The sequence below is a fragment of the Electrona antarctica genome (genome assembly GCF_951216825.1).
Source record: "Electrona antarctica genome assembly, contig: scaffold_94, whole genome shotgun sequence".
In the NCBI taxonomy this organism is placed as follows: Eukaryota; Metazoa; Chordata; class Actinopteri; order Myctophiformes; family Myctophidae; genus Electrona; species Electrona antarctica.
The window spans coordinates 34144-56893 of NW_027637548.1; the positions used below are offsets into that span (position 1 = coordinate 34144).

At 39.7% G+C, this 22750-nt stretch overlaps 1 protein-coding gene and 1 long non-coding RNA gene across 2 annotated transcripts in view; one reads left to right on the forward strand and one right to left on the reverse strand.

Annotated features, from left to right (window-relative positions):
• LOC306918852 overlaps window positions 1-22750 on the forward strand; it is a 72736-nt gene that overhangs the window by 13250 nt on the left and 36736 nt on the right. The window lies entirely within an intron of this gene.
• LOC306918853 (NACHT, LRR and PYD domains-containing protein 3-like) overlaps window positions 1-22750 on the reverse strand; it is a gene marked incomplete at its 5' end in the record, with an annotated part of 36779 nt that overhangs the window by 11423 nt on the left and 2606 nt on the right. The window contains 4 exons of the mRNA XM_079531707.1: window positions 4-200; window positions 9267-9374; window positions 18840-18950; window positions 20562-20675. Coding sequence (XP_079387833.1) covers window positions 4-200; window positions 9267-9374; window positions 18840-18950; window positions 20562-20675 — 530 coding nt within the window. The remainder of the gene's footprint in view (window positions 1-3; window positions 201-9266; window positions 9375-18839; window positions 18951-20561; window positions 20676-22750) is intronic.

Consider the following 22750-nt stretch of genomic DNA (forward strand, 5'->3'; position numbering starts at 1 on the left):
CACTTTGTCCAGGTGTGGTTTGACTGGGTGTCTTCAGTCCAGGTGTGGTTCTGGATGTATTTCCACACTGGGGAAAGCCACGGTGTCCTGTGGGAGCGGACTGGTGTCCACAGCGGATAGAGACTGGATCTGTCAGAACCTCCTCACACACTGAACACCTGGACGCCTGCTCTGCCACAACACGACTCCTCTTCCTCTCCCTGTGGAGATGAAGACAATGTATTAATAATAGTCTTTAATACGGACATATAATAATATAGTATGACATATTACATCATTGATATGTCCACGCTGAATTGTGTTACAATAATAATCTCCATGTCATGAAACTATATGGTATATTCATGAATCTTTCAATCAAACATTATTATTTAAGATGTAAATTAATCAATTTGTTTGACTGATTAAGACACGTCCACGTGCAAAGTTTTTGCTTTGATAAACAACTACATTTGTACTATTGGCAGTGCTGCGTTCTATTATCTTCTTGACTTCACCAGTTCAAATCCTAGCTGCTGTTTTGTCAACAAGATGGAGATCATGAGAGTGATTTGTGACAGGCAGGATAAACTGTTACCACAACAAGATGACATAAAAGCAGGGATATTATTATAAGATCCTTGATCATCTTTCAAACATCTATTGACACAAAGTCTATCTATCAAATTACCAGATTATTTTAGTCTTCTATTTTCTACAACCAACGTAAAACTACTTTATAGTTAATGATGTCTTTGTGGATTCATTATGTTAAAATCCAAGATAAGAAGCCAGATTTGTTTTGGATGTTTTTGTTTTTAGGAAAGTTCATAGAGAAGGCGTGGCAGGTACGTTGGAGAACAATGTATCCATAACTGTTTATGTATTGTGTTTGTGCTGTGTTGGTGTTTGTACATTTAGTGATTGTCTTGTAAGCGTTGTGCGGGCTGGGCATCTAATGATGCAGGACACATAAAAAACTGTTTCTTAGAAGTGGTCAAACTATAGAATACATGTTCAGAAGCATCTTCCATAAAACCATGATTGTTTATCTAGATATTCGATAAAAGTAAAGGTTAAAGCCACCGTCTGTGATTTCTTCAACTGGTTGTCTGTGTTGGTTTAGAATAATAATGTCTAACCATCATGCTTCTGTATATTATGTGCTAATTGTTTAGGAACAGCTAGTGAACTGTGGGCTCTCCTTTCATGATGTTATAATTGTTTAGGAACAGCTAGTGAACTGTGGGCTCTCCTTTCATGATGTTATAATTGTTTAGGAACAGCTAGTGAACTGTGGGCTCTCCTTTCATGATGTTATAATTGTTTAGGAACAGCTAGTGAACTGTGGGCTCTCCTTTCATGATGTTATAATTGTTAAGAAACAGTGCTAGACTAGTGAACTGTGGGCTCTCCTTTCATGATGTTATAATTGTTTAGGAACAGCTTGTGAACTGTGGGCTCTCCTTTCATGATGTTATAATTGTTTAGGAACAGCTAGTGAACTGTGGGCTCTCCTTTCATGGTGTTATAATTGTTTAGGAACAGCTAGTGAACTGTGGGCTCTCCTTTCATGGTGTTATAATTGTTTAGGAACAGCTAGTGAACTGTGGGCTCTTCTTTCATGATGTTATAATTGTTAGGAACAGCTAGTGAACTGTGGGCTCTCCTTTCATGGTGTTATAATTGTTTAGGAACAGCTAGTGAACTGTGGGCTCTCCTTTCATGATGTTTCACAAATTGCAGATTGGGACATGGCCTGAAAACGTCCGTACCCCAGCCTAGATTCAGAGTGAATATTGGGCGTGATTATCCTCTAGTGTGAGCCGTTTAAAGATCCAATCTTAAGCATAGGATGATTGACATACAGTGTGTGTTGAGGTCCGTAGTTGTGTCATAGTGTTGTGTACAGTATATTGTACAGGAGGATTGACATACTGTGTATCTGGAGGTCCAGGTTCATTACTGAAGTTAATAGGTTCTCCCATAGACGTGTCACTCTTCATAGACAGAAGGCTGGGTGTTGGAGACTCTGCTCTGTGGTACAGACCTCTGGAATAACATAAATGTTTTCATAATTATCATCTACATGGATTACAGTTCTCAGTCACCACAACTGGTTGCTGTCAGACAGTCGAGGACGTCACAACAATGTTTCATTAATCTGGATTGTTACTGTCCGAGTGTCCGTTATGCTTTATATTGTACAGGAGGATTGTTACTGTCCGAGTGTCCGTTATGCTTTATATTGTACAGGAGGATTGTTACTGTCCGAGTGTCCGTTATGCTTTATATTGTACAGGAGGATTGACATACTGTGTATCTGGAGGTCCAGGTTCATTACTGAAGTTAATAGGTTCTCCCATAGACCAGTCACTCATTCATGTCCCATTATATTATTATTGACCATTATATAAAGCTCTTCAAAGTTACAGTACAATAACAGGTTCATATTCCATAGTTTACACACACACACACACACACACACACACACACACACACACACACACACACACACACACACACACACACACACACACACACACAGTGTTGTGTATTGTAGTGTGTAGTGTGTATTATTGTATAGTGTTATAGTGTAAATATGTTATAGTGTAAATATTGTATAGTGTAAATAATGTATAGTGTTATAGTGTAAATATTGTATAGTGTAAATATTTTATAGTGTAAATATTGTATAGTGTAAATAATGTATAGTGTTATAGTGTAAATATTGTATAGTGTAAATATTGTATAGTGTAAATATTTTATAGTGTAAATATTGTATAGTGTAAATAATGTATAGTGTTATAGTGTAAATATTGTATAGTGTAAATATTTTATAGTGTAAATATTGTATAGTGTAAATAATGTATAGGGAGATTCACATACTGAGGTCCAGGTTCATTACTGAAGTTAGGAGGTTTTCCCTTAGACTTGTCACTCTTCACAGACAGAAGGCTGGGTGTTGGAGACTCTGCTCTGTGGTACAGACTTCTGGAATCATAGAAATTGTTTTACAATTATCACGTGAATAAAGACATCAGTCTGTTCCAGATTCCTTATTGTTACATCCAGTTATACGAGTATAAGAGAGTGAAATATTTGGGTTTCACCTCATAAAATGGTAAATGGTGCATTTATATAGCGCCTTTATCCAAGGCGCTTTACAGAGATTGTGCATTACATTCACCCATTCACACACACATTCATACACCGATGGCAGCGGAAACCATGCAAGGCACAAACTAGCACATCAGGAGCAATTAGGGGTTCAGTGTCTTGCTCAAGGACACTTCGACAGTAACTCTGGGGGAGCCCGGGTTCGAACTGGCAACCTCACGGTTAACATCCAGCCACTCTACCCCTGAGCCATCGCCGTCATAACGACACGCAACAAAAAAATCACACCCCTGTGAAGTGAGGGGCGCTCTTCTTATCATCATCTCATTCCTGCCAATCACAGATTGCGTCCTCACCTTCGTCTTCAATGTTTGTGTTACGCAATGTTTATGTTTACACAAACATTAAACACTGTCCATTCATTATCAATAGCCTTTACTGTTTATGTTTTTACACAAACATTAAACACTGTCCATTCATTATCAATAGCCTTTAATGTTTATGTTTTACACAAACATTAAACACTGTCCATTCATTATCAATAGCCTTTAATGTTTATGTTTTACACAAACATTAAACACTGTCCATTCATTATCAATAGCATTTAATGTCTGTGTTTACACAAAAATATTGTATAGTGTAAATAATGTATAGGGAGATTCACATACTGAGGTCCAGGTTCATTACTGAAGTCAGGAGGTTTTCCCTTAGACTTGTCACTCTTCACAGACAGAAGGCTGGGTGTTGGAGACTCTGCTCTGTGGTACAGACTTCTGGAATCAGATAAATTGTTTTATAATTATCACGTGAATGAAGACATCAGTCTGTTCCAGATTCCTTATTGTTACATCCAGTTATACGAGTATAAGAGAGTGAAATATTTGGGTTTCACCTCATAACGACACGCAACAAAAAAATCACACCCCTGTGAAGTGAGGGGCGCTCTTCTTATCATCATCTCATTCCTGCCAATCACAGATTGCGTCCTCACCTTCGTCTTCAATGTTTGTGTTACGCAATGTTTATGTTTTACACAAACACTAAACACTGTCCATTCATTATCAATAGCCTTTAATGTTTATGTTTTACACAAACATTAAACACTGTCCATTCATTATCAATAACATTTAATGTTTATGTTTACACAAACATTAAACACTGTCCATTCATTATCAATAGCCTTTTATGTTTGTGTTTTACACAAACATTAAACACTGTCCATTCATTATCAATAGCCTTTAATGTTTATGTTTACACAAACATTAAACACTGTCCATTCATTATCAATAGCATTTAATGTTTATGTTTTACACAAACATTAAACACTGTCCATTCATTATCAATAGCCTTTAATGTTTGTGTTTTACACAAACATTAAACACTGTCCATTCATTATCAATAGCCTTTAATGTTTGTGTTTTACACAAACATTAAACACTGTCCATTCATTATCAATAGCCTTTAATGTTTGTTTTACACAAACACTAAACACTGTCCATTCATTATCAATAGCATTTAATGTCTGTGTTTACACAAAAATATTGTTTAGTGTAAATAATGTATAGGGAGATTCACATACTGAGGTCCAGGTTCATTACTGAAGTCAGGAGGTTTTCCCATAGACTTGTCACTCTTCACAGACAGAAGGCTGGGTGTTGGAGACTCTGCTCTGTGGTACAGACTTCTGGAATCAGAGAAATTGTTTTATAATTATCACGTGAATGAAGACATCAGTCTGTTCAAGATTCCTTATTGTTACATCCAGTTATACGAGTATAAGAGAGTGAAATATTTGGGTTTCACCTCATAAAATGGCGCTTTACAGAGATTGTGCATTACATTCACCCATTCACACACACATTCATACACCGATGGCAGCGGAAACCATGCAAGGCACAAACTAGCACATCGGGAGCAATTAGGGGTTCAGTGTCTAGCTCAAGGACACTTCGACAGTAACTCTGGGGGAGCCCGGGTTCGAACTGGCAACCTCACGGTTAACATCCAGCCACTCTACCCCTGAGCCATCGCTGTCATAACGACACGCAACAAAAAATCACACCCCTGTGAAGTGAGGGGCGCTCTTCTTATCATCATCTCATTCCTGCCAATCACAGATTGCGTCCTCACCTTCGTCTTCAATGTTTGTGTTACGCAATGTTTGTGTTTTACACAAACACTAAACACTGTCCATTCATTATCAATAGCCTTTAATGTTTATGTTTTACACAAACACTAAACACTGTCCATTCATTATCAATAGCCTTTAATGTTTACGTTTACACAAACATTAAACACTGTCCATTCATTATCAATAGCCTTTAATGTTTATGTTTACACAAACACTAAACACTGTCCATTCATTATCAATAGCCTTTAATGTTTACGTTTACACAAACATTAAACACTGTCCATTCATTATCAATAGCCTTTAATGTTTATGTTTTACACAAACACTAAACACTGTCCATTCATTATCAATAGCCTTTAATGTTTATGTTTTACACAAACATTAAACACTGTCCATTCATTATCAATAGCCTTTAATGTTTATGTTTTACACAAACATTAAACACTGTCCATTCATTATCAATAGCCTTTTATGTTTATGTTTTACACAAACACTAAACACTGTCCATTCATTATCAATAGCATTTAATGTTTGTGTGAAATTGCAAGTTTGTTGATAATGTTGCTAATGTGTTTCTCAGTGGAATGAGGTGAAGCTTTTGAGACCAGCGTTTGCTCAGTGTGTGGGTTTGGCCGTTCCTCATACACTGTTTGTAGTGAGTTTTGGTTTTAACTCACAATGAATGTAATTGTCTTTGGATTTATCGTAAGGGGTTCTCTTTGTTGTTTTCCCTAGAAGGAGCCTCTACCGTATGTTGTGGGTATTGATTGATTGATATAAACACATTGATAAAGTGTATTGATTGATTGATATAAACACATTGATAAAGTGTATTGATTGATTGATATAAACACATTGATAAAGTGTATTGATTGATTCATATAAACACATTGATAAAGTGTAGTGCATACTATGCAGATTATACTGCCAATGATCCAGAGCCAAATTGGGTCCAGTTTGTAATTCTATTTTGTTTACACTTATTGTATTGTATACAGGCTTGCATGCCATATTTGCCAAACTGTGGCCTTTGATTCACTTTGACATAAAAAGGAAAATACAGACCACCAACTTCGTGTGTGTGTGTGTGTGTGTGTGTGTGTGTGTGTGTGTGTGTGTCTGTGTGTGTGTGTGTGTGCGTGCGTGCACATTCATAATTTTATAGTGTATATTGTATAGTGTGTATAAGGCGCGCAGATAGGGGGGGGAGTTTCATGAGGAGGGGGGATTATCCCCTCCAAATTAAAAAGCCATGTACCTATAGGCTGCATGTGTTTTGCTGTGAAATACACTAAAAAACGTGGAAAATCTGCGTAATTATGTGCAAAAGTGGGACGGATATCCCCCCTCCGCATAATATTTTTTGCGTGCGCTTTGCGCGCGCAGATAGCCCCCAAATATGTCCCCCCCCCAGTTAAAAAATACTATATGCGCCCCTGGTGTGTATATTGTATAGTGTGTATATTGTACAGGAGGATTCACATACTTGTCTGGACGTCCAGGTTCATTACTGAAGTCAGGAGGTTTTCCCATAGACTTGTCACTCTTCACAGACAGAAGGCTGGGTGTTGGAGACTCTGCTCTGTGGTACAGACTTCTGGAATCAGAGAAATTGTTTTATAATTATCACGTGAATGAAGACATCAGTCTGTTCAAGATTCCTTATTGTTACATCCAGTTATACGAGTATAAGAGAGTGAAATATTTGGGTTTCACCTCATAAAATGGCGCTTTACAGAGATTGTGCATTACATTCACCCATTCACACACACATTCATACACCGATGGCAGCGGAAACCATGCAAGGCACAAACTAGCACATCGGGAGCAATTAGGGGTTCAGTGTCTAGCTCAAGGACACTTCGACAGTAACTCTGGGGGAGCCCGGGTTCGAACTGGCAACCTCACGGTTAACATCCAGCCACTCTACCCCTGAGCCATCGCTGTCATAACGACACGCAACAAAAAATCACACCCCTGTGAAGTGAGGGGCGCTCTTCTTATCATCATCTCATTCCTGCCAATCACAGATTGCGTCCTCACCTTCGTCTTCAATGTTTGTGTTACGCAATGTTTGTGTTTTACACAAACACTAAACACTGTCCATTCATTATCAATAGCCTTTAATGTTTATGTTTTACACAAACACTAAACACTGTCCATTCATTATCAATAGCCTTTAATGTTTACGTTTACACAAACATTAAACACTGTCCATTCATTATCAATAGCCTTTAATGTTTATGTTTACACAAACACTAAACACTGTCCATTCATTATCAATAGCCTTTAATGTTTATGTTTTACACAAACATTAAACACTGTCCATTCATTATCAATAGCCTTTTATGTTTATGTTTTACACAAACACTAAACACTGTCCATTCATTATCAATAGCCTTGAATGTTTATGTTTTACACAAACATTAAACACTGTCCATTCATTATCAATAGCCTTTAATGTTTATGTTTTACACAAACATTAAACACTGTCCATTCATTATCAATAGCCTTTAATGTTTATGTTTTACACAAACACTAAACACTGTCCATTCATTATCAATAGCCTTTAATGTTTGTGTGAAATTGCAAGTTTGTTGATAATGTTGCTAATGTGTTTCTCAGTGGAAAGAGGTGAAGCTTTTGAGACCAGCGTTTGCTCAGTGTGTGGGTTTGGCCGTTCCTCATACACTGTTTGTGGTGAGTTTTGGTTTTAACTCACAATGAATGTAATTGTCTTTGGATTTATCGTAAGGGGTTATCTTTGTTGTTTTCCCTAGAAGGAGCCTCTACCGTATGTTGTGGGTATTGATTGATTGATATAAACACATTGATAAAGTGTATTGATTGATTGATATAAACACATTGATAAAGTGTATTGATTGATTGATATAAACACATTGATAAAGTGTATTGATTGATTGATATAAACACATTGATAAAGTGTTGTGCATACTATGCAGATTATACTGCCAATGATCCAGAGCCAAATTGGGTCCAGTTTGTAATTCTATTTTGTTTACACTTATTGTATTGTATACAGGCTTGCATGCCATATTTGCCAAACTGTGTCCTTTGATTCACTTTGACATAAAAAGGAAAATACAGACCACCAACTTCCTGGGAAATAAAGAGTGTGTGTGTGTGTGTGTGTGTGTGTGTGTGTGTGTGTGTGTGTGTGTGTGTGTGTGTGTGTGTGTGTGTGTGTGTGTGTGTGTGTGTGTGTGTGTGTGTGTGTGTATACATTCATCATTTTATAGTGTATATTGTATAGTGTGTATCAGGCGCGCAGATAGGGGGGGGGGGGGAGTTTCATGAGGAGGGGGGATTATCCCCTCCAAATTAAAAAGTCATGTACCTATAGGCTGCATGTGTTTTGCTGTGAAATCCACTAAAAAACGTGGAAAATCTGCGTAATTATAGAAGAAAGTGGGACGGATATCCCCCCTCCCACGGATCCCCCCTCCGCATGACATTTTTCGCGTGCGCAGATAGACCCCAAATATGTCCCCCACCCAGTTAAAAAATCACACCCGTGTGAACTGAGTGGTGCAACTCCCCTCTATTGGTTCTCTGTATCGTTCCAATTTCTTCTGTTCCAATTTCAGTTCCTATTAGTTCTCTGTATCGTTCCAATTTGTATCGTTCCAATTTCTTCTCTGTATCGTTCCAATTTGTATCGTTCCAATTTCTTCTCTGTATCGTTTCAATTTGTATCGTTCCAATTTCTTCTCTGTATCGTTCCAATTTGTATCGTTCCAATTTCTTCTCTGTATCGTTCCAATTTCAGTTCCTTTTGGTTCTAACACGATCTCTCTCTCTCTGTTTCTGGCACAACAGCGCCACTTTTGGTGCTCATTGGTACTGGTCACACACATAGTCACACGCACACACACAAACAAACATAGTTGAACACGGACATTGCTGTTCCTTGGAGTGGTTGCACCACTCAAAAATGCTATATGTGCCCCTGGTGTGTATATTGTATAGTGTGTATATTGTATAGTGTGTATATTGTACAGGAGGATTCACATACTTGTCTGGAGGTCCAGGTTCATTACTGAAGTCAGGAGGTTTTCCCTTAGACTTGTCACTCTTCACAGACAGAAGGCTGGGTGTTGGAGACTCTGCTCTGTGGTACAGACTTCTGGAATCAGAGAAATGTTTCTAGAATTATCATGTGAATTCACTTGGTTCAATATTTGTTGTTGTAAACTCCCATTTTACATCTACATGGATTAACGTGTTCAGTCACCACAACTGATTTCAGTTATTTGGAAGCACATCGCTCACGGAAAATAGCTGATCTACAAGCTTACTGTCCACTGTACCATGATGTAAGATCTACAAGCTTACTGTCCACTGTAGCATGATGTAAGATCTACAAGCTTACTGTCCACTGTAGCATGATGTAAGATCTACAAGCTTACTGTCCACTGTACCATGATGTAAGATCTACAAGCTTACTGTCCCCTGTACCATGATGTAAGATCTACAAGCTTACTGTCCACTGTACCATGATGTAAGATCTACAAGCTTACTGTCCACTGTACCATGATGTAAGATCTACAAGCTTACTGTCCACTGTACCATGATGTAAGATCTACAAGATTACTGTCCACTGTACCATGATGTAAGATCTACAAGCTTACTGTCCACTGTACCATGATGTAAGATCTACAAGCTTACTGTCCACTGTAACATGATGTAAGATCTACACAAGCTTACTGTCCACTGTAGCATGATGTAAGATCTACAAGCTTACTGTCCTCTGTACCATGATGTAAGATCTACAAGCTTACTGTCCACTGTAACATGATGTAAGATCTACACAAGCTTACTGTCCACTGTACCATGATGTAAGATCTACACAAGCTTACTGTCCACTGTAGCATGATGTAAGATCTACAAGCTTACTGTCCACTGTACCATGATGTAAGATCTACAAGCTTACTGTCCACTGTACCATGATGTAAGATCTACAAGCTTACTGTCCACTGTAGCATGATGTAAGATCTACAAGCTTACTGTCCACTGTAGCATGATGTAAGATCTACAAGCTTACTGTCCACTGTAGCATGATGTAAGATCTACAAGCTTAATGTCCACTGTACCATGATGTAAGATCTACAAGCTTAATGTCCACTGTAGCATGATGTAAGATCTACAAGCTTACTGTCCACTGTAACATGATGTAAGATCTACACAAGCTTACTGTCCACTGTAGCATGATGTAAGATCAACAAGCTTACTGTCCACTGTAACATGATGTAAGATCTACAAGCTTACTGTCCACTGTAGCATGATGTATAGATCTACAAGCTTACTGTCCACTGTACCATGATGTAAGATCTACAAGCTTACTGTCCCCTGTAGCATGATGTAAGATCTACAAGCTTACTGTCCACTGTAACATGATGTAAGATCTACAAGCTTACTGTCCACTGTACCATGATGTATAGATCTACAAGCTTACTGTCCACTGTACCATGATGTAAGATCTACAAGCTTACTGTCCACTGTAGCATGATGTAAGATCTACAAGCTTACTGTCCACTGTAGCATGATGTAAGAAATTATTTATTTGAAAAATCCAAGATAAGAACCCAGATTTGTTTTGGATGTTTTTGTTTTTAGGAAAATTCATAGAGAAGGCGTGGCAGTTGTTGGAGAACAATGTATCCATAACTGTTTATGTATTGTGTTTGTGGTGTGTTGGTGTTTGTACATTTAGTGATTGTCTTGTAAGCGTCGTGCGGGCTGGGCATCTTATGATGCAGGACACATAGAAAACTATCAATCTATAGATTGATCGATCGCCTGTCCTTCTGTCTGTCTGTTTCTTAGAAGTGGTCAAACTATTGAATACATGTTCAGAAGCATCTTCCATAAAACCATGATTGTTTATCTAGATATTTGATAAAAGTAAAAGTTAAAGCCACCGTCTGTGATTTCTTCAACTGGTTGTCTGTGTGTTGGTTTAGAATAATAATGTCTAACCATCATGCTTCTGTATATTATGTGCTAATTGTTTAGGAACAGCTAGTGAACTGTGGGCTCTCCTTTCATGATGTTATAATTGTTTAGGAACAGCTAGTGAACTGTGGGCTCTCCTTTCATGATGTTATAATTGTTTGGGAACAGCTAGTGAACTGTGGGCTCTCCGTTCATGATGTTATAATTGTTTAGGAACAGCTAGTGAACTGTGGGCTCTCCGTTCATGATGTTATAATTGTTTAGCAACAGCTAGTGAACTGTGGCCTCTCCTTTCATGATGTTATAATTGTTTAGGAACAGCTAGTGAACTGTGGGCTCTCCTTTCATGATGTTATAATTGTTTAGGAACAGCTAGTGAACTGTGGGCTCTCCGTTCATGATGTTATAATTGTTTAGGAACAGCTAGTGAACTGTGGGCTCTCCTTTCATGATGTTATAATTGTTTAGGAACAGCTAGTGAACTGTGGGCTCTCCTTTCATGATGTTATAATTGTTTAGGAACAGCTAGTGAACTGTGGGCTCTCCGTTCATGATGTTATAATTGTTTAGGAACAGCTAGTGAACTGTGGGCTCTCCTTTCATGATGTTATAATTGTTTAGGAACAGCTAGTGAACTGTGGGCTCTCCTTTCATGATGTTATAATTGCTTAGGAACAGCTAGTGAACTGTGGGCTCTCCTTTCATGGTGTTATAATTGTTTAGGAACAGCTAGTGAACTGTGGGCTCTCCTTTCATGATGTTATAATTGTTTAGGAACAGCTAGTGAACTGTGGGCTCTCCTTTCATGATGTTATAATTGCTTAGGAACAGCTAGTGAACTGTGGGCTCTCCTTTCATGGTGTTATAATTGTTTAGGAACAGCTAGTGAACTGTGGGCTCTCCTTTCATGATGTTATAATTGTTAAGAAACAGTGCTAGACTAGTGAACTGTGGGCTCTCCTTTCATGGTGTTATAATTGTTTAGGAACCGCTAGTGAACTGTGGGCTCTCCTTTCATTATGTTATAATTGTTTAGGAACAGCTAGTGAACTGTGGGCTCTCCTTTCATGATGTTATAATTTTTTAGGAACAGCTAGTGAACTGTGGGCTCTCCTTTCATGATGTTATAATTGTTAAGAAACAGTGCTAGACTAGTGAACTGTGGGCTCTCCTTTCATGATGTTATAATTGTTTAGGAACAGCTAGTGAACTTGTAGCAACTGCCACACATGTTATACAATGATTTATTTTAATATCAACATTTAAAAGTCCATGTTGTATTATTTAATATTTCTGAATTAACGCCATCTGTCAAGGGTAAGGTCCTATATATTCTGTGCTGTCTATGTTGTGATTTTGTTATTATTTGGGGGGGTTTTAAAGACTATGTTTATGATTTAATATATATTTGATTGACATGGGTCAGGAGTTGGATTGACGCCCATAAAGTAGGCGTCGGCTACCGGCCTGAGAGAGACCTGGAGAGACATACAAACAAACAGGGAGTCTACGGGGGACCTGGACATGTTTGTTCTCTAAGACATCTCTGTACCAAAGCTATAGCTACAAGAACGATTGTGCTCATTATATGAAGCGGCTCGAGACGTCCTTCTGAATTGGTGAGATCGTTCGTCTTTTATTTATTTATTTGTTTACTTCTTCGTCCCGTGAGGATCCGAGGTGTCGTTCTTCCTCTTTCTTTGGAGTGGATTCAGTTGGATTACGTCGCTACGGGGACTTACTATTTACTACGTACTTTATTACTTTACTAATCTTCTACTTTACATTGGAGGGAGTGTTACAAGGAGGAACAGACTTTGTTTGGAAAACAACCACGGAACTATACAAAACAATAAGCGAGCGCGTGCGTGCGTGCGTGAGACACGGACACTCGTTGCGGTTCATTCATTCATTCAACCCTGTCTGTATAACTGTACTGTTGATTCCTTGCTTTGAGTAGATAAAAGGTTGACGTGAGTTGTGTTTCTGACTGTGTTTACTGCTGCTTATTTAGGCTATTTCTTTACATTCCACTTTATCAGATTGTATCCTAAGAGGAGATCATTCATAACTCGTAATTTAAATAATGGTAACAGTGATAGTAATATCTGAGCGTTACATATGGTGGCCCAACACGGGGATGATTTAAATTGATTCTGTTTGGTTTGGTTTGTAATTTTGGCCTGCAGTATGGCAACAAGAAAAGTGAATACAGTCGAATTCAGTGCTATTCATTTTATTTCTTCTATTCATGATGAGATGTCAACCTTGTTGAATGAGTTTCATGTAGAGGACAATCAACTACAGGTTAATGCACCAGTTGAAAATGATGATGATGATGATGATGAAATTGGAGATTTTGAGGCTCTGTGTTGCGAGCTTAAGAGGGAAGTGAAGGTTCTGAAGGCCGAAAATGGGGAAGTTAAAGGAGAATTAAATTCTCTGAGGGAACAGGTGGCTAAGCTAAAAACTGATTTCAGAGAGTCTGTGGACAGTGCAGTGAACAGGGAAATCCTCTTGAGGCAGTCTTTTGATGCTGCTATAACCACTCTGAGAGCAGACATGCATACGCTGGAGAGGGAAACTGTGAACTGTTTGTTGCGGAGGGATGACAGTTTGAGGAAAGAGCTAGCTAGCTTAAAACCCACTAGCACACCCCTGACAACCAGTCCCTCAGCCGTGTCCACTGATGTCAGCCCCATGCCACTTGTGCCCTGCAGTCTGCCTGGTGCACATTCACTCTCCTCTCCGGCTCTCTTCTTCCACGCATCAACTCCAGGCGAGGTGAGAAGTGGCTCGACCAACAACACCGAGGCCCAGGCTCCTGAGTCGTCGTCGTCAGCCGGAGCATTCCCTGTGGCACTGGTACACATCCCAGACGGGACCAATAGGCTCCGTGTGGACCACAGGAGGGTGACTGCCGGGACTACACAAGACGCTCATCCGGCACCCATCATCAGCGACATTCTGAGAGTAGCCTCCGCAGAGAGCTACTCTGATTTACCAACCTCTTTGGAAGAACTGGCCCTGGCACAAGGGAAAGACCAGGGTGTGAGGGACTTGAGGAAGGACAGCGGTCAGTCTACACCTTCACCAGACTGCATCCGCCTCTGTGAGTTCCAGGGGGTACTGCACAGAGGAGTACCTGGCCAGGGAGGGAAATGGCAGGTGGTCGTTCCTCAGTCTCTGGTGCCGGCGTTCCTCCGGTACCTTCACCAGAAACCCTTCGGTGGTCATCGGGGGCGACTGAAGACCCTCTTGAGAGTGATGGAGGTGGCCTGGTGGCCAAGTGTCCGGAAGGACGTGTGGGGTCATACAAAGGCCTGTGTGACATGTCGGCAGGACAAGGCAAAGAACACTAAGCCATCACCGTTACTGAACACCCGCCTTGACCAGAGGGGTCCAGGTCCAAGGAGAAGCCCTGCCAACGTTTACCTCCTGGTGAAGAAGAGACAGCAGAAGTGGGCGGAGGAGGTCAGGGGGAGAGTGGGGGTGCACCAGGCTAGACAAGCTAGGCCAGAGAATGCCCGCAGGAAAGTAGGCCACTTTCAGCAGGGTGACCTAGTCGGGTCAGGTCGTGTCCTCTCTCACCAGGCCAACAAAACATTCTCTGCCATGCTAGCGCCTGAGTGGGAAGGACCAGCAAAGATTAGGACAGAGACTTACCATGATTGTGAAGGAAAAACCCACCTGATGAACAGGATTCTGTGTTGGTGGTGAATATTAATTTATTAAATGCTATGTATGTACCAAACCCTAGATGCCGCTGGCTGGAGGGGGGGTCTATGTAGCAACTGCCACACATGTTATACAATGATTTATTTTAATATCAACATTTAAAAGTCCATGTTGTATTATTTAATATTTCTGAATTAACGCCATCTGTCAAGGGTAAGGTCCTATATATTCTGTGCTGTCTATGTTGTGATTTTGTTATTATTTGGGGGGGTTTTAAAGACTATGTTTATGATTTAATATATATTTGATTGACATGGGTCAGGAGTTGGATTGACGCCCATAAAGTAGGCGTCGGCTACCGGCCTGAGAGAGACCTGGAGAGACATACAAACAAACAGGGAGTCTACGGGGGACCTGGACATGTTTGTTCTCTAAGACATCTCTGTACCAAAGCTATAGCTACAAGAACGATTGTGCTCATTATATGAAGCGGCTCGAGACGTCCTTCTGAATTGGTGAGATCGTTCGTCTTTTATTTATTTATTTGTTTACTTCTTCGTCCCGTGAGGATCCGAGGTGTCGTTCTTCCTCTTTCTTTGGAGTGGATTCAGTTGGATTACGTCGCTACGGGGACTTACTATTTACTACGTACTTTATTACTTTACTAATCTTCTACTTTACATTGGAGGGAGTGTTACAAGGAGGAACAGACTTTGTTTGGAAAACAACCACGGAACTATACAAAACAATAAGCGAGCGCGTGCGTGCGTGCGTGAGACACGGACACTCGTTGCGGTTCATTCATTCATTCAACCCTGTCTGTATAACTGTACTGTTGATTCCTTGCTTTGAGTAGATAAAAGGTTGACGTGAGTTGTGTTTCTGACTGTGTTTACTGCTGCTTATTTAGGCTATTTCTTTACATTCCACTTTATCAGATTGTATCCTAAGAGGAGATCATTCATAACTCGTAATTTAAATAATGGTAACAGTGATAGTAATATCTGAGCGTTACAAACTGTGGGCTCTCCTTTCATGATGTTATAATTGTTTAGGAACAGCTAGTGAACTGTGGGCTCTTCTTTCATGATGTTATAATTGTTTAGGAACAGCTAGTGAACTGTGGGCTCTTCTTTCATAATGTTATAATTGTTTAGGAACAGCTAGTGAACTGTGGGCTCTTCTTTCATAATGTTATAATTGTTTAGGAACAGCTAGTGAACTGTGGGCTCTCCTTTCATGATGTTATAATTGTTTAGGAACAGCTAGTGAACTGTGGGCTCTCCTTTCATGATGTTATAATTGTTAAGAAACAGTGCTAGACTAGTGAACTGTGGGCTCTCCTTTCATGGTGTTATAATTGTTTAGGGACAGCTTGTTAACTGTGGGCTCTCCTTTCATGATGTTATAATTGTTTAGGAACAGCTAGTGAACTGTGGGCTCTCCTTTCATGATGTTATAATTGTTTAGGAACAGCTAGTGAACTGTGGGCTCTTCTTTCATGATGTTATAATTGTTTAGGAACAGCTAGTGAACTGTGGGCTCTCCTTTCATGATGTTTAATTGTTTAGGAACAGCTAGTGAACTGTGGGCTCTCCTTTCATGATGTTTCACAAACTGCAGATTGGGACATGGCCTGAAAACGTCCGTACCCCAGCCTAGATCCAGAGTGAATATTGGGCGTGATTATCCTCTAGTGTGAGCGTTTTAAAGATCCAATCTTAAGCATAGGATGATTCAAATACAGTGTGTGTTGAGGTCCGTAGTTGTGTCATAGTGTTGTGTACAGTATATTGTACAGGAGGATTGACATACTGTGTATCTGGAGGTCCAGGTTCATTACTGAAGTTAATAGGTTCTCCCATAGACGTGTCACTCTTCATAGACATGTAGCTGGGTGTTGGAGACTCTGCTCTGTGGTACTGACTATGGAAACCATACAAATTAAATATGGATGAAAACGTGATTATTCATGTCCTATTATATTATTATTATATCATATAAAGCTCCTCAAAGTTTCAGTACAATAACAGGTGCGCATTCCATAGTTTACACACACACACACACACACACACACACACACACACACACACACACACACACACACACACACACACACACACAGCGGTGGCTCAGGGGTAGAGTTTCCGGATGGTAACCACAAGGTCGCCAGTTCAAACCCGGGCTCCCCCAGAGTTAGTGTCGAAGTGTCCTTGAGCAAGACACTGAATGCCTAATTGCTCCTGATGTGCTGGTTGGTACCTTGCATGGTTTCCGCCGCCATCAGTGTATGAATGGGTGAATGTAATGCACAATCTATGTAACGCGCCTTGGATAAAGGCGCTATATAAATGCACCATTTACCATTTACACACACAGTAGGTCTGTACAGTGCAGCTTTGGAACACCACATTGTGACTTCATTCACAAACACATTTTTAATTTATAATCTAAAGATTGGGAGACCATGTTGTTACACCATTGTGCCGTCATATCATAGTGTTGTGTATTGTAGTGTTTAGTGTGTATTATTGTATAGTGTTATAGTATAAATATTGTATAGTGTAAATATTTTATAGGGAGATTCACATACTGAGGTCCAGGTTCATTACTGAAGTTAAGAGGATGTCCTTCACCCTCACAACATACAATTAAATAATAGATATATTTAACATAGTGTGTTACATAGACATCATGTACACAAGCAGTCAGTCTGTATAGTGCAGCTTCACCTCTGAACTCCACATTGTGTAATTTATAATCTATAGTTAGGATTGGACAGGGAGGATACACCTTTATGAAATGTTGTCTGTTGCTTTAGTAATTAACATGTACATAGCATGATATTATGAAGTCGTATCATAGTGTTGTGTTTATTGTTTTTTCTGTTCTTCCCAGCTAAGTCCTGCCCTATGCGGGAGCTAACTATCTCCGTAGACAACGCCCTGGTAAAGTCTGTCCCGACAGCCAGGAACCTTGGTGTTGTCCTGGACAGTCAGCTCTCGTTCAAAACACACATCACAGCTGTCACTCGATCCTGTAGGTATACACTCTATAACATACGACGAATTAGACCGTTTCTCACCCAGGACTCAGCCCAGCTCCTAATCCAGACAACAGTCTTATCAAAACTTGACTATTGTAACTCCCTCCTTACTGGCCTACCGGCATGTGCACTTAAGCCCCTCCAACTGATCCAAAATGCCGCAGCTCGCTTGGTCTTCAACCAGCCAAAATTGTCACACGTCTCCCCCCTGCTCCGCTCCCTCCATTGGCTCCCGGTCGCTGCCCGCACAGAATAGGATGCTGGCATTCAAAGCAACCAAAGGCATTGTTCCCCCATATCTTACAAGTCTGATCGAACCCTACAAACCCTCCCGTACACTCAGATCAGCCAACGCAGGGAAGCTGGAAGTACCCTCACTAAAAATTCCAGGACAACGCTCCACACGTCCCAAACTCTTCTCCCTTCTGGCTCCAAAACTATGGAATGCACTCCCCATCACAATCAGAACTGCAGCCTCACTCCCAATCTTCCGCCGTAGTCTGAAAACCCACCTGTTCAGACTCCACCATGGCCCGTAGCACTAGCCCCTTAGATAGCACTTTATGTAGACTTAGATAGTATTTTAAATATAGCACGTTATGTAGACTTGGATAGTATTTTAAACAGACTTATAGCATGTTACGTAGACAGCACTAGAATTGCATTTTGATGTAGTCATATCACTTTATAGTACACATGTATAATATATAATATAGTATAGTATGTATAGTTTACATAGATACTCCACTGTTACGTTCTTAGCTTACGCATGTTTCATGATAACTACTTTTGATGTATGCCATGCTTTTTGTTTTTGTTATTGCTTAATGTAAGTCGCTCTGGATTAAGAGCGTCTGCTAAATGCCTAAATTGTAATTGTAATTGTATTGTACAGGAGGATTCACATACTTGTCTGGAGGTCCAGGTTCATTACTGAAGTTAGGAGGTTTTCCCTTAGACTTGTCACTCTTCACAGACAGAAGGCTGGGTGTTGGAGACTCTGCTCTGTGGTACAGACTTCTGGAATCATAGAAATGTTTCTAGAATTATCATGTGAATTCACTTGGTTCAATATTTGTTGTTGTAAAGTCCCATTTTACATCTACATGGATTAACGTGTTCAGTCACCACAACTGATTTCAGTTATTTGGAAGCACATCACTCACCGAAAATAGCTGATCTACAAGCTTACTTTCCACTGTAGCATGATGTAAGATCTACAAGCTTACTGTCCACTGTAGCATGATGTAAGATCTACAAGCTTACTGTCCCCTGTAGCATGATGTAAGATCTACAAGCTTACTGTCCACTGTAGCATGATGTAAGATCTACAAGCTTACTGTCCACTGTACCATGATGTAAGATCTACAAGCTTACTGTCCACTGTACCATGATGTAAGATCTACAAGCTTACTGTCCACTGTACCATGATGTAAGATCTACAAGCTTACTGTCCACTGTACCATGATGTAAGATCTACAAGCTTACTGTCCACTGTAGCATGATGTAAGAAATGATTTATTTGAAAAATCCAAGATAAGAACCCAGATTTGTTTTGGATGTTTTTGTTTTTAGGAGAATTCATACATAGAGAAGGCGTGGCAGTTACGTTGGAGAACAATGTATCCATAACTGTTTATGTATTGTGTTTGTGGTGTGTTGGTGTTTGTACATTTAATGATTGTCTTGTAAGCATCGTGCGGGCTGGGCATCTTATGATGCAGGACACATAAAAAAGATCAATCTATAGATTGAGCGATCGTCTGTCCTTCTGTCTGTCTGTTTCTTAGAAGTGGTCAAACTATAGAATACATGTTCAGAAGCATCTTCCATAAAACCATGATTGTTTATCTAGATATTTGATCAAAGTAAAGGTTAAAGCCACCGTCTGTGATTTCTTCAACTGGTTGTCTGTGTGTTGGTTTAGAATAATAATGTCTAACCATCATGCTTCTGTATATTATGTGCTAATTGTTTAGGAACAGCTAGTGAACTGTGGGCTCCCCTTTCATGATGTTATAATTGTTTAGGAACAGCTAGTGAACTGTGGGCTCTCCTTTCATGATGTTATAATTGTTTAGGAACAGCTAGTGAACAGTGGGCTCTCCTTTCATGGTGTTATAATTGTTTAGGAACAGCTAGTGAACTGTGGGCTCTCCTTTCATGGTGTTATAATTATTTAGGAACAGCTAGTGAACTGTGGGCTCTCCTTTCATGATGTTATAATTGTTTAGGAACAGCTAGTGAACTGTGGGCTCTCCTTTCATGGTGTTATAATTGTTTAGGAACAGCTAGTGAACTGTGGGCTCTCCGTTCATGATGTTATAATTGTTTAGGAACAGCTAGTGAACTGTGGGCTCTCCTTTCATGATGTTATAATTGTTTAGGAACAGCTAGTGAACTGTGGGCTCTCCTTTCATGATGTTTCACAAATTGCAGATTGGGACATGGCCTGAAAACGTCCGTACCCCAGCCTAGATTCAGAGTGAATATTGGGCGTGATTATCGTCTAGTGTGAGCCGTTTCAAGATCCAATCTTAAGCATAGGATGATTGACATACAGTGTTTGTTGAGGTCCGTAGTTGTGTCATAGTGTTGTGTACAGTATATTGTACAGGAGGATTGACATACTGTGTATCTGGAGGTCCAGGTTCATTACTGAAGTTAATAGGTTCTCCCATAGACGTGTCACTCTTCATAGACATGTAGCTGGGTGTTGGAGACTCTGCTCTGTGGTACAGACCTCTGGAATAACATAAATGTTTTCATAATTATCATCTACATGGATTACAGTTCTCAGTCACCACAACTGGTTGCTGTCAGACAGTCGAGGACGTCACAACAATGTGTCATTAATCTGGATTGTTACTGTCCAAGTGTCCGTTATGCTTTATATTGTACAGGAGGATTGTTACTGTCCGAGTGTCCGTTATGCTTTATATTGTACAGGAGGATTGTTACTGTCCGAGTGTCCGTTATGCTTTATATTGTACAGGAGGATTGTTACTGTCCGTTATGCTTTATATTGTACAGGAGGATTGTTACTGTCCGAGTGTCCGTTATGCTTTATATTGTACAGGAGGATTGACATACTGTGTATCTGGAGGTCCAGGTTCATTACTGAAGTTAATAGGTTCTCCCATAGACGTGTCACTCTTCATAGACAGAAGGCTGGGTGTTGGAGACTCTGCTCTGTGGTACAGACTTCTGGAAACCATAGACATTAAATATGGATGAAACCGTGATAGGATTATTCATGTCCCATTATATTATTATTGACCATCATATAAAGCTCCTCAAAGTTACAGTACAATAACAGGTTCATATTCCATAGTTTACACACACACACACACACACACACACACACACACACACACACACACACACACACACACACACACACACACACACACACACACACACACACACACACACACACACACAGAGAGAGAGAGACAGGACACATGCAGTAGGTCTGTACAGTGCAACTTTGGAACACCACATTGTGACTTAATTCACAAACTGAACACATTTTTAACTTATAATCTATAAAGATTGGGAGACCATGTTGTTATTATATTGTGTCTTGTGTTTCATTCACTTGCACATTATTACACTGCATGATATTGTGTCGTCATATCATAGTGTTGTGTATTGTAGTGTTTAGTGTGTATTATTGTATAGTGTTATAGTGTAAATATTGTATAGTGTAAATATTGTATAGTGTAAATAATGTATAGTGTTATAGTGTAAATATTGTATAGTGTAAATATTGTATAGTGTAAATAATGTATAGGGAGATTCACATACTGAGGTCCAGGTTCATTACTGAAGTCAGGAGGTTTTCCCATAGACTTGTCACTCTTCACAGACAGAAGGCTGGGTGTTGGAGACTCTGCTCTGTGTAACAGACTTCTGGAATCATAGAAATGTTTCTATAATTATCATGTGAATTCACTTGGTTCAATATTTGTTGTTGTAAAGTCCCATTTTACATCTACATGGATTAACGTGTTCAGTCACCACAACTGATTTCAGTTATTTGGAAGCACATCGCTCACGGAAAATAGCTGATCTACAAGCTTACTGTCCACTGTACCATGATGTAAGATCTACAAGCTTACTGTCCACTGTACCATGATGTAAGATCTACAAGCTTACTGTCCACTGTACCATGATGTAAGATCTACAAGCTTACTGTCCACTGTACCATGATGTAAGATCTACAAGCTTACTGTCCACTGTACCATGATGTAAGATCTACAAGCTTACTGTTCACAGTACCATGATGTAAGATCTACAAGCTTACTGTCCACAGTACCATGATGTAAGATCTACAAGATTACTGTCCACTGTAGCATGATGTAAGATCTACAAGCTTACTGTCCACTGTAGCATGATGTAAGATCTACAAGCTTACTGTCCACTGTAGCATGATGTAAGATCTACAAGCTTACTGTCCACTGTACCATGATGTAAGATCTACAAGCTTACTGTCCACTGTACCATGATGTAAGAAATGATTTATTTGAAAAATCCAAGATAAGAACCCAGATTTGTTTTGGATGTTTTTGTTTTTAGGAAAATTCATAGAGAAGGCGTGGCAGTTGTTGGAGAACAATGGATCCATAACTGTTTATGTATTGTGTTTGTGGTGTGTTGGTGTTTCCATAAAACCATGATTGTTTATCTAGATATTCAATAGAAGTAAAGGTTAAAGCCACCAGCTGTGATTTCTTCAACTGGTTGTCTGTGTGTTGGTTTAGAATAATAATGTCTAACCATCATGCTTCTGTATATTATGTGCTAATTGTTTAGGA